Source organism: Sprattus sprattus, assembly GCF_963457725.1.
Source record: "Sprattus sprattus genome assembly, chromosome: 1".
Lineage (NCBI taxonomy): Eukaryota > Metazoa > Chordata > Actinopteri > Clupeiformes > Clupeidae > Sprattus > Sprattus sprattus.
Window position 1 is genome coordinate 55,684,663 of NC_137920.1, and position 13,177 is coordinate 55,697,839.

General features: G+C 43.7%; 1 protein-coding gene across 1 annotated transcript in view; it reads left to right on the forward strand.

Annotated features, from left to right (window-relative positions):
- Positions 1-398: 398 nt before the first annotated feature.
- The window catches only part of nrg2a (neuregulin 2a), a gene marked incomplete at both ends in the record, with an annotated part of 65,359 nt that continues 52,580 nt past the window's right edge, over positions 399-13,177 (forward strand). The window contains one exon of the mRNA XM_080833418.1: positions 399-807. Within this exon, the coding sequence (XP_080689544.1) occupies positions 399-807 (409 nt within the window). The remainder of the gene's footprint in view (positions 808-13,177) is intronic.

Consider the following 13,177-nt stretch of genomic DNA (forward strand, 5'->3'; position numbering starts at 1 on the left):
AGCGCTGTGCCGTGCGCTTACTTGACTGCATTTTGGGGCAAAATAGACTGGCGGCGTTTTGCGGTTGGTGTGGCGGTGTAACAGCCTATGGAGGAGGGAAAGTACCTATGAAAACCATGCATATTTAGAACCTATTTTAACAGAATGAACTGACTGGATTTTAATACAGCATCATTACGCTGTTTCCGGTTCCTAGCTGGTGTTTCCCTATTGCAAATTTATTGGAAAAAAGCAGCGGATCCCGATGGCATGGACACTTACGCAAGGTCTGCCGCGCTGCCGTGCTACTGGAGCCTATTTGCGATATCTTTCTTCAACCCAGCTCCACCGCCATCGCCCCGCAGCCCAGAGAGCCCTGCCGCAACGCGACCAGCGACCACCGAGCCAAAGCAGGCGGCATGAGGCTTGACTCAGTACATTTATCCATGCTGGTCATCGGGGTCTCCTTCGCCTGCTACTCCCCGAGTTTGAATTCCCTGCAGGACCAGGCTCACAAATCCACCGTGGTGATCGAGGGCAAGGTGCAGTCCGCGCCTCTGAACGTCTCAGCGGAGCCGTACAGTGTGAATGTCAAAGTCCTGGACGTGTGGCCGCGAAACAGCGGGGGTCTGGAGCGGGAGCAGCTCGTCACCGTGGGGGAATTTAGCTCGGAGACTCCGTGCGCCAAAGTGAAAAAGAACCACAAGTACATTTTTTTCATGGACCCGACCGACGAGCCCTTGGTTTTCAAGGCATCGTTCGCACCCCTAGATGCTAGTGGGAAGAATCTAAAAAATGATGTTGGAAGGATCTTATGTGAGGACTGCGGTAAGTTTATTCTTTACCTCTGCCTGGGTTTTCGGATAGTAACAGGCACCTGGGTGGTTTGAGTGGGTTTTGATGAAGACAGGTCTGTCTTCCTTTTCGGGCATTGAATATCTTATGGCTATGGTTTTGTCCATATAAACACACTTAACATGAAGAAGTAACACCTTCATTAATCTAACGCATTAATCACAGGTTTGATCAACATAGGTTTCATGATGCCATATTGCACATAGCTGCACAGGCATTTACATACACAGATACATTCAGGCACACAAACACAAGCATGCGCCGCACGAGCTCGTGCACACGAATAGATACACACACACACACACACACAAACACACACACACACACACACACACACACACACACACACACACACACACACACAAGGTAAGAGCAAGAGAAGGCTTATTTCCTGCTTGTGGCCCTAATTGATTTTTGTTATTGTGATGCAACACTGCGTCTACATCTTTATATTTACTCATCTATCTATCTATCGATCGGTCTAACTATCAATCTACCTTACATAACAAACCTTACAAGGAACCGGTGTGCTTAAAATCTAACCTATTAACTCTACTGAGAACAAGCCTCACCGTTTTGTGAAACTTAGAGACGACGTTGTGGCATTAACCAAACTTGTGCACAGCGAACGTGTTTCGGACCTAAGGAGTTTATGAGTTTAACAGGTTTCAAGTTGAATATTTATATAGGTTCCAATAAACGTCATACTTTTGGGAGAATGTTTCCTTATGCCTTGTAGAACCGTGCTACCACATGTAAGTTGATATTAAATGTGGTCCTTATCACTGTCCTCGAAGAAAAAAAGTGCAATTGCACCCCCATTGCAGTGATCTCACTAAGCTGGCGACTGAGACTATGTGGAATACTAAACGTGTTCAATCAGTAGTCCTATCTCCAAGTACAGTGAGAGAGGCGTCGCTGGAGAGGCACAGGCAGTAGATCGAGCGTTTGAGAACAACTTTAACATTTCGCTGTCCAGGGTGCTGTAAAATGGCGTGGACAGAGAACTTGGAAACACTCCATATTTGACAGGCATAGGCCATGGCGAGTTGAAATGCTTTTGTTTATTCTTGGTGAACTGGGAATTGAAAATTTTTAAAGAGTGTATGTATTGGGTGTGTTTTATATTAAGTAAGAGACTCATATGGACATTATGAATCTCTCAGATCTCAGATGTTTGTTGTCTGGTTTTCCCTCCTATGTTGATTATTTCCCAGATAGCACCTGAATGAATGAATGAATGAATGATTATTTGCCAGATCAGGGCCGGATCATGCCCAGATCTATTCAAGGGTCAAAGGTTGTCTGTTGTCATCTCCGTATGGACCGATAGACATGGGCCTTTCACACCCAGCAGTGTCAGAAATGACAGATCGTCTCACTGGCTTATATCTGGTGGATACAAATGTATTTCTTTTTCTTCCCAAATAACTCAGTGAGCTTAGAGTGTGAAGCAGTTTGGATTGGATTCTAGTTTTTGTTTCTTCTGGAGCATAAGCACACATTCAAGACACTGGAATACATGTTGTGTTGTTTTGTGTGTGTGTTTGTGTGTGTGTGTGTGTGTGTTTGTAGGCCTGCCTTAGTAGGGGAAAACATTTCTTACCGTAAGGTTGTGTTTCTTTCGCTGAATAGGTCACTCATGTCTTAGCATCTTATTAAAGGTGTTCCTATTGTGTGATTGCGATATTTACTTTGACAGGGTGAAATAAATAGCCTATTTTTTAGGGTTTTGCAGAGGGAATGTAGACATCCAAGCACTGTTTTTGTTTGTCAAAGGCTCACTTGCCCCCATCCGTGTAACGGGGAGGTCACAGCTGCAAAAGAAGAGGCGTCCAGGATTTTGCCCGTGGCTTTAATGGCACTATATTGAGAGGAAGCTCTGGCACCACGACATGACACAGGACGGGAATAACAGCTGTTGATGGACGTGCACTGAGGGAAGGACCCATTTTCATGGCAGAAAAAAGTGGCGTATGTCTGGCACGCTGTGCTTTAGTACATCTCAAAGAGGAATCTTGGAAGCTGTTTTCTAAAGAGAGGTGCACAAATGGCATGGCATTATATGCTATTGAATGGGCGTGTGCTGGTGCAGAGCAAGTCCTTTTAATTAACCTTTAATATGATTAAATGTAGATGAAACATGTTTAGAAAAGCATTGGCTAATGTAATTAGCTGTTTTTGACATTGCTTTGTGTAAGATCTGAAAACGATTGAGTTGAACTGCTCCATTTTCCTCTCCTAGGTTTGAACACTGTTTTGGAGATAGGATGCTTGTTGGAGAATGAGAGCGGTGTTAACATGTAAGTTGGCTTTGACTGCAGTAAAGCTTATGGTGTTCTTCAGCTGCAGGCAACTAAAGAAGGTGCATGAAGGCTGGCCTAGTTCCTGTGCTGTATCTCTCCACCGCACTCCCACTCCCACACCCACATTCTCCAGACAAACAGAGATTTTCGTTTAAATATGATTGAACTCATTTGGGATCTAGTCAGCGGCAATCCTTGCCGCTCAGTGCAACCAGAATTTGGCCCAAAAGCTATGGTCCTTTAATAGATGGCCTTCCCATGCGAAGAAGACATTTATCATTGCAGCACAGTGCGATAGGTCTTGTATCTCTGGTTGTAAGGGGAATATGAGGTCTGGTACAGGCTAGTCAGAGTATTCTCTTATGAATTGTATTTTCTGGCAGTTACCACAGGAAGAGCATCTGAAATCCCTGGCTCTGAACGTGTCAGTGTTTCTGCCAATTCCTTCTCGCCCGATTGTGTCAGCATACATCAGAATGTGAGATTCACACTTTGTGCAGTGGCATATTGTGGCAAGAATGTGTGTGTCTAATGTCTAAATTGTAAGCACGACACAGCCAAATCCTGGATCTTTTAACGATTCTTTTCATGGCATGCCTTTTATGAGAGCTCCTTTATGTTTAACACGCTGTGCTCCTTGTCTACTTCAGCATGTTCAGTTGTTATCAGCAAAGAGGGTTAGGTCTTCAGTTGGCAGCTCAGAGAGTTGTTTAGGCCCTTACTGACAGTAGAATACCCAGATAGGGTTAGGTATTGATCCTGGTGATCCATGACAATGATTGATTTAGGTTGATCACGTTGGTCATGTTTTCACACACTGTCCCAGGTTAAAATTTTAATATAGTGTTGAGGCAATGGCAAAAGAAGACACACACACACAGACAAATAATGCACTTTAACGAATATGAAAAGGATTTTGAAAGAACTTTGATGGAGAAGAGTATTATTTGGTCATTTTTTACCAATTGTACTGGTAACACACTAAGGGCCAGATTTACTAACAGAATTGCGCCCACTTCAGGCATAATTTCTACGCAATATGCGGGTAAAGACATGGAACCGTATTTACAAACGAGGCTCACTTAGTTAAAATCACAGATTGCCTGCCGCTGAAGCGGATAGAGGCAAGTTGCGCCTCCCGTCTTATACATATGCATAAATGGGAGGGTTTAAGGGAGGGTGCGTGTTTGCCGCAAAAAGATGGGAGGAGATGTGTAAAGTGTGCCTAATTATATATTCCATGGTATTTACTAAGACTGCCTAACGAGAGCGGGTCTTTAATTTGCGTGAGAATTCTCAGCCCCATAAAAGGAGGTCTAAACCAGGTCTGTCCCGTTTGTAATGAAACAAGAGGTGTTTTAGCATGACATATCAGCTGCTAAATGAAAACTAGGTGCGTTCGAGAAATTTAACGCAATTCATTAAAAAAAAAATATATAGGAACATCAGGGTTTTGGATGGGGATACAGGTCGAAATATTACAGAAATGTAATTTGTTTAAATGTTTATATTTGATAAATCATTTAATATAGGCATATAAAAAATGGTCCCACCAGCTAGCTGTTCGGCCAGGTCTTACCAAGAATCGCTGCTCCATGTATGGTTTAAACCATCTTCTTCGCCCTTTCCCCCCATCGTTCAAGCACACCGCCTTCTGCGTACACATATCTATTCAGGAAAAGTATTTTCACCTGAAGAACACTAATTAAACTAAGTAAATTGTAGAGACAGAGCAGCATATTAATTTCACCCTCCATGTTTATTTTGACGTTATAGCCTCTCGAGCGCAAGCTACCCCCAGTGCCATTGCAACCGAAGGTCGAAACATCTGTTTCCCCTGTTAGTTAGGGTTAGTGTGGACGGTGTCTAAGTTTGCTGTAACCTCGTGAACCAAAAGCTCTAATTCTAATTCTAATTCTAACTCATCATCTATGGTGGCTGGAACATGCAGGCACATTCTCCCCTATATTAGCGGCGAGCTTATAACACTAGAGGGCGGAGTAAGGCGCTGATTACGCGATGAGGTTCCTGTTTGATAAATACTATGCAAAATGCGGAAACGCATTGTGCACTATATGGGGTTTGGCAAAGGCGCTATTTACGCTGCGCTCGCAAATGTTAGTAAATGAGGCCCTAAGTGTCTAAGTAAAAGGCATCTTGATGCCAATGGTTTCTTAATGCAAGACATCAGTGAGGACTGGATGGTTGAAATAATCTCTGTACATACCTAAAAGCACTGAGAAATCTGGACATTTTTTGAGGACCAGCTCAAGGCTGTGATGCCTTTTGTGATCAGCATAGTTATTCTTTAGTAAAGGCCCAATGCTAGATAAAAGCCTTTCATTGGGGGAGGTAGAAAGATTTCTCAACATATTTCTAATATTCATTTCTCAAATTTTTGGCTTACATTATATGACTGTACATATAAAACCAAGGTATGTGATACTTATCCCTGATAATTCACAAAGAATTGTTAAGAGTTGCACTCGAGTTGTTAACACCAGTGAAATTATCATCATGAAACATCACAAGAAAATGGAACAGCATTAGTATGCTTACTCATTATATATTTTACCTGACTCAAAGTCATAATAGTTATTTTGTATTGATAACCGATAATGTATAATCTAACCAATTGATAGTTTGGCAAAAAAAACACAGTACCTTTATGTACTGCAGCTATAGCTATGGATGCACCACATACAAATAAGTTTGTAAGACAGACAAATAAAACATTCTGCTTTTTTGTGGCTTAGGCTTTATGCTTCATACTTCCTCAGTTTGACGGCCTTTTACACAGATTTGAACATGTTTGCCACTTGGATCCTTCTGTTTCCGGTTTTAAACATGTTGTGAATGTATTAGCACCTGCGGGAATGCGAGTGAAGCGTAGCACGTGTCGACTCTTGAAACATGTTTTCAAGCGATTAGCCTCTTAGCTCTTTTGTATGGATGGTTCATAGCGCACTTCCCCCGGGTGGGTGAATGATGCTTGTACTTGGTTCGTCACTTCTCCTAGTCATCTGCTGTCTTTCAAACTCGTTTCAAAGCTTTGACTCGTGTCTCTGGTCTGCGTCTGCGTGCTATCAAAGGAAGTGCTGTTCCTCGGCTTGTTTTGAGGCACCTAAGGGGGGAGATGTGCCAGCCTAGCTCTGTGTCATGCTCCGTGGCTGGCCACCATGACTTCAGACATAAGTAGGACTTCACATCAGTTACCGATCAAAGACAGCTGACCACAAGGCCACTGGTACGCATTTTTTTTACCTTGACTAATTCTTCCATCTAAAACAATGTACACAGAGGGTCTGTGTTAGTGTGTATGTGTGTATGTGTGTGTGTGTGTGTGTGTGTGTGTGTGTGTGTGTGTGTGTGTGTGTGTGTGTGTGTGTGTGTGTGTGTGTGTGTGTGTGTGTGTGTGTGTGTGTGTGTGTGTGTGTGTGTGTGTGTGGCACCGTTCCTTTACCACTTGAGCTACATTAAGGTGCCCCAGTAAGGAGATAAGTGATGCAGGGTAACGATGTCATCTGCACAGTGATGATTTTGTCGTAGGGTTATATGATCGCAAACCAGTCAAATCTTCAACATACTGTTTTTGTTGCTGGGAACAGTTTTGATTGTTTCGCAGGTCCTGTGTAATTGTTTTTTTGCCATAGATGTTTTTTTAATCATTATCTGATATTGATCCGATTCCCTTAAATGTAAAAATCTTTGATCAGAAATAAGTTCATATAAGTAGATGAAGTAAACTTCCACAGCCAAGAAGACACAGACTCTGTATCTGTGTCATAGTTTCTGTGGTTTAGGTCACCGTGGAGATGGACTGCTTTCAGGAAGCAGAGTGCAGTCTGTAGCAAATATTAAATGGGTGAGGCTACATTGCAGAATGGCTGAAGACTGAAAGAGGTGGAGATTTCTTTCTCATTGAGCAAATTATTTCTGGCTCTAAATGCAGTGTCACATTTGAATTGCAGGCATTGATTTTCTAGTCAGCACTTCTTGTGTGCAGCGGCTCGATGTAGTTTCAATAGATTACTAAAGCACTCATTCCAAAGGCACAAGAAAACGGCCTCGTGTTCTCAGGTTTATTACAGTTGAGACAATGTGCAGCCATCTTAGATTAAACTCAGCCTTCAATGATAAATCTGACCCTGACAGCTTGCCACAATATTTATCTATTTGAGCCTCCATGTATGGAGTGGAGTCTTTTGCATGGCAGTAGAATTTACTACAGGCATGTTTTTCTGCCAACGTACAATCCTGTTTATACCTTTTAAAGAGAAATAAAAGGTTTTAAGCTGACTTTTCTGAATGACATGTAGGCTGATACTGACTATGTGTTTTCTGACGTATCTTTTACCGTTTTTGTTGGTCCCATTCCCCCAACCAGGATACGCTCACATCCCATGTTAGCCGACAGAGTCATAGGGGAAAGATAGTCCCTGTTATTATAAACTCAATACTTTGCTCTTAAATCTCGCTTGCGTGTGATTGTTGCACAATGTAATTTAATCAGCTGTTTTACTACAACCACAAGTGCTAGTATTATTACTGCTATAGCTGTTATAAAGATAATTATACCATCCATCATATTTTTCACTCTCTTCACCACCAGCATAGCAATGTTTAATATTTAAAGGCATACGCCATATGGCTGGGTATTTTACATCAGACAGCTCGTTTTTTCATTAGCCAACATCAGCAGTGATCATGTGAGCGCTGCTGAGGAGAAACAGGCATAGCATAGCAGTCTCCTGCGGTCTGCACCTCCATAAATTGAGGGATGAGCCGTGCGGCGTGCCTCTTGGGAGGTGAGGGGTTAGAAGAGGCTATGGAGGATAAGGGGGCAAGCCCGTGTAATGCCACGGAATTGAGGACTAGTAAATTCAGTGTTGAGTGTCTCAGACTGTAACAGGTGGGGGCCTGCTAGGGCTTTTATTTTACAGATGCTGGTGTGTTTCTGTTTCTGAGGCTGTGCGTTGTGTGCCACGCTGAACCTTCATTAAGCTGAGAGCACACTCTCCAAGATGGGGAAGACATGGAGAACACAGAGCTTGTGGGGCGGCTGCCATATGCTGGCCTGCATTTGAAAGCAAAAGTAGATGTTCAGGCTAATGGAAAGGCTAATCTGAATGTTATATATAGAATTGTACCTTCCTGACCGAAGTCGTGCAAGTTCACAAGTATAATAGCTATTTAGAAATTCGTATTTATAAAATCTAAAATCCCAAATGTAAACACATTCTCCACATTTGTGAAACGTTAAGCAGTTCTTCATATTACTTAAATATTGAACCACTAGGAATATTTGAAAGAAATCAAATCTATAAAATATTGCCACATTCAGAGGTATAGAAAATGTAAAATATCTATATAAAATGTCTCTTTAATTTCCTTTTGAACAGTGTATTTCTCCACAGTGCAACGGAATGTTGCACCCAGTGGAAAATGCATCAGATTCACCACATAGAGGCAGTATATGAGCAGGATTCTAAGTGATCCAGAATTCGCCCCCAAAAAAACGAGATCATCCCACAGGAATGACAAAGAGGCATGAGGTAGTTACCTCTCTCAGTAGTTGTAGCCTCAGCCTGGAGCTTCATTGTCTCTCGTCATCTGTCATGCAACTCATGAATAACTCTTTAGGGGCTGCATATTTTTGAGTCATTCTCAAATGTGGAGGGTGTTTCTTTCTGCCTTTGCATCCACCCCTGAAACACGGTGAAATGGAGATGCTGGCCAAGAGGAGTCGCTCTGATGAAGAGTTTACCACATGTTCGGCAGTAGGCACCACTGGGAAACTTTCCACTTATACTTCAGATTCCTCGCAGGCTTTTTCACCATTGCATTGCATATCCAGAAAGGGGACCTTTGAACTGCAGAGTTGAGCAGACCGCTGGGTTTAAACTGGGCTCTGGGCGCAACACAGAGCTGTGGGTGCTCTTCACATTAGCCTGTATCACAGGGGTCTGGTAAGGGAGAAAACAAAAATAATAATAATAATTATGGACACGAGCAGCACATTTGCATTTCTGAATGTCAGGAACTGGCCCTTGTCCTCAGCGTATACGTTAAGCATTTGCAGAGCAGAACAGAGCAGAGTAGTAGTTTATGTGTTCAACACTGACATGGCTGCAGGAGTTTTCACTGTGGCTAGCTATCACAACAGACAATCTGGCCAATGTTGTTCCTGACCCACCCCATGTCTCTGCCAGTGGACCCTGAACAGGAAAATAAACTGTAAGGTCCTGCATATGTTTGGTCAGGGGGTGGAGACGAAGGGGGTGGCAGCATGGAGCAGAAGTTTCGTATTAGTCTCTCATTAGTGCTTCCTGTTTGTGCCAACCTGTGCTTTCTATTCGGCCTTCAGCTCACTCCAACTTAATGGAAATGGATACCTCAATCCACTGAAACATTGTTTAAAACCTTCTACAGTTACCATGGCTTTTAGCAGAAAGTCCCTTTTGGATTTAGAAAGGTATGTGCTCAGTAGATGGATGAGATCAGGTTAATGTGAGCTGACCAGTTTCAGTGAAGGCACTTTTAGTCATGGATTCGCGACCCTCGTTCACAGTAGGCTAACTAGTATTTCTGACATCAATATGCAGATGCACATATTTATGTGTGTGAGATAAAACAGTACACGATTGCTGCAGCCCTCCAGTGCAACCGTTAGCACAGAGACTCCCTGTGTGAGCCTCTGCTCTGCCACTTTGCGGGGGAGAGCGTGGAGGCTGATCTTTGGCCCCGCTGGCTGTCTCTGTGCCGTTGGTGAATAATGAATGTGCTCCAGTGTTGTGTGTCAGAGTTCTCCAAGGATGGCCTGCCAGGTAAGAGGTTTTAAACGCTCATCATCACCGCCGGACAGAGTGAAAGATGGGGCCTCATAGCCTTAGAGCTGTTACGGGTCCATCCCGGGGGTCGAGACTCGTCTGTGCAGGACTTTCCCCCTCTAGTCGTTCCCGCCAATAAGAAATATCACTGTCTACAGGGGTGCCGAATGAGCCCTGTTACAGCCTGGATTTGTTGAGGGAACGTTGGGAGATGTATTTGTGCTCAGAGAAGATTGTGGTCGCTCCGGTTGTGAGAAAAAGAGTGAAAGAGCGAGCGGCCGGATGGAGGAGGGTACGCTGCCTTAAGTAGCAGGCTGGTGGAGTGAATAGATTCCCCCTTCTGCTTTCTGCCCGGAAGCTTTCATCAACTATTCATCAGGAGCCCTCTGTCTTGGCCCACCTACTGCAGCAAAGCAGCAGCAGTCAGCAGCAGCACACACGGGCACATCCACGGGCAGCATGCAGCTGCGGAAGGACCCGGAGGATGACCTCTCTCTCTCTCTTAGAATCACCCTGGAGGCGGCCGGTCCTTCTCTCTGCCGTGTGTCTCCTGGTGCTCAGATGCCTTGGAGGCGTCCTTCGGTGGGCTTTTCCCTCAGCTGCTAATGTTGCCATTACAGAGGGCAGAAGATGCCTAACCTGTGATTTGTCAGCCAAATGGTCAGCTAATGGGCCATGTCACACACACACACACACACACACACTCTCTCTCTCTTTCTCTCACACACACACACACACACACACAAACACACACACACACAAGATACTGATCGCCATAACACTACCCATTCTGTCATCTAACATCAAAGCTAACGTAATAGTATGCACTAAGAGCGAACCCATGCAATCACGTGTGAATGAGAACAGCATTGTGCATGTGCTGCCATACTTGAAGATGATCTCAAAAACTGCAAATGGTAGCTACTGCATGCAATCAGGACATGGGAGGAGGTCTTGGGTTTTCCTTGTGCAAGGCATCCATGTATCCAAATGCATTGAGCTAATCTAATATTCAACATGTGTGTGTGTGTGTGTTCCTATGTGTGCACGTGTGCACATGGATATGTTTGCAAACCTGCACATGTACGTGCACATGCAGAGGCACATGCACACCTTTTGAGCGAGCCTGTCGTGAAGGAGAAGAAGTCGTCTGGACCGCCTGATACGAGAGCTCAGCAAAAGAGAATAGCTAAGAACAAGAGGACCATGGGAAGGGCTCTTGTGCTAGTATGTGTGTGTGTGTGTGTGTTTGCGTGCAGTGCCAGAGTGTTGAAAAGAGGGGCTGCCGGCACTCCCACTGGGCGCCTCCGAGTGTGTTTTTAGGGACGTGTCCAGCCATGTTCGCCACACACATCACACACATCCCCAGCTAGTGTTTGTTTCCTCAGGTATGTCGTAGGTGTGGATTGATGTGTGTCTTAACATGAACAGACTCAAAAAAAAAGAATGAATGGATGACTGTTCTCTTGCTTGTTCTGGGAGGTGGACAGAGAAGAATTTACCTTCTATTGCACTGAGGCCACTGGCCCTTGTCAGGCGACACATCAGTCGTCTGAATAAGACTAGGTTGGAGTTATAGCTGCTCAAAATATGCATAATCCCATACGTGTGAAAGGCAGAAGAGAGATCACTTATGTAAGATAATGTGGTGCAACAATTCCATTTCACAAGGTGTGCAACCATCACATTTCATAGGGGGGTACATAGTTATGACTCCAGTATCATTAAACTTTAAGTACTGTTAAGACTGTTAACCTTACATTACCATGAAACTGCATACCAGGTCACTCCTTACCTGCACGCTCCTGCTTTCTTCATAGCCTCATTTTAATGGGCATGTTGTAGCTGAATGCTGTATGTGAAATGATTGTGGTGAGACAGTCATGAGCTGGTCATATGTGACTTGCCGTGGGGATTGGAGGAAAGGACTGCGGGACGATGTGTGCATTGATATGTTAATTGTTAAGTGACGTTCACTCTTACTCTTAAGTACTCTCTTAAGTCAGTGAAATGGAACTCACGTCCATAAGCAGAACAACACCGCACACAATCTAAAAAGGCAAAAGAAAACGACCACAGTGTAAAGCTAGAATGATCCTTTGCCTGGTGTCTCACAGCTCTGTCATGAATCACCTGATTCTATGGGGTTCTCTGTCTCTGTCAGTGTTTACATCTCTGTTCATCCATTGTAGGAAAAGATACCACTTTTTTTGTGATTTTGAGGAAGAGTGTGCTGTTTGGTACGCTGTGTTGGACTGGATGCAAAAAAACTGGACACTGTTTGACCCAAAAATAATACTGGCACACAGTGGATCATTTTTGGTGTTTGGCATACCTGCCAACAGTCCTCCCGTTTTATTGTTCCCTGTGAACTTCCATAATTTGTACGGCCCTCAAATTTTATTGTGAATGATCGTAATATACACAGAGTTTGTATGTGTGTCTGATGTTACCCAAGTAGCCAGATCTATGAAATCTATGAAACACAATCTACACACACAATGCATAGACTACACTCAATCCATACACTACATTTCATCCCATCTGTCACTGAAACTTCGCAATTCACTACCCGATTCAAGGGGCGCGTGTACAGCTTCTCTCTGGGCAGACAGGCAGTTGAATGCTGAGTGAATTAGCTAGCTAACTTAGCTGTTGTCAAAAAGTCAGGGCAGAAAACAAGCGATTTTACATCCGAGTGTTGGCACGTATAAATTGTTATCAAGTGTCTGTGGCGTGTGTCAGGAGGGCACAGGTGCGCAGCCCCCTCTTCCCAACACTTCAAGTCGTCGAACTTATAGTGTAACTTCACCCCCAGCTCTGAGCCAAACCAACAAAGAGCGGGCGATTAGAGGACAGTAACATTCCTTTTGTATATACATTTCATGATGAAGATATGGATCAAATTGCAAGGTTAAGGATGATCTTTAAACAGTAGGTGGCGCGTTGAGCCTTTTTCAACGTATAAAATGCAGATGTTTATAAATATAAGAAATTTGGCAATGTTAACACCAGTATTGCTGTGTTCCATCAAAGTTGAGTCATATAATTTAGTTTGCAGCTCAAAAGCACATGTTCTGGTGCGGTTACACTTTAATCTGACAGGAGTTCACATGTTCTGGTGCGGTTACACTTTAATCTGACAGGAGTTCACATGTTCTGGTGCGGTTACACTTTAATCTGACAGGAGTTCACATGTTCTGGTGC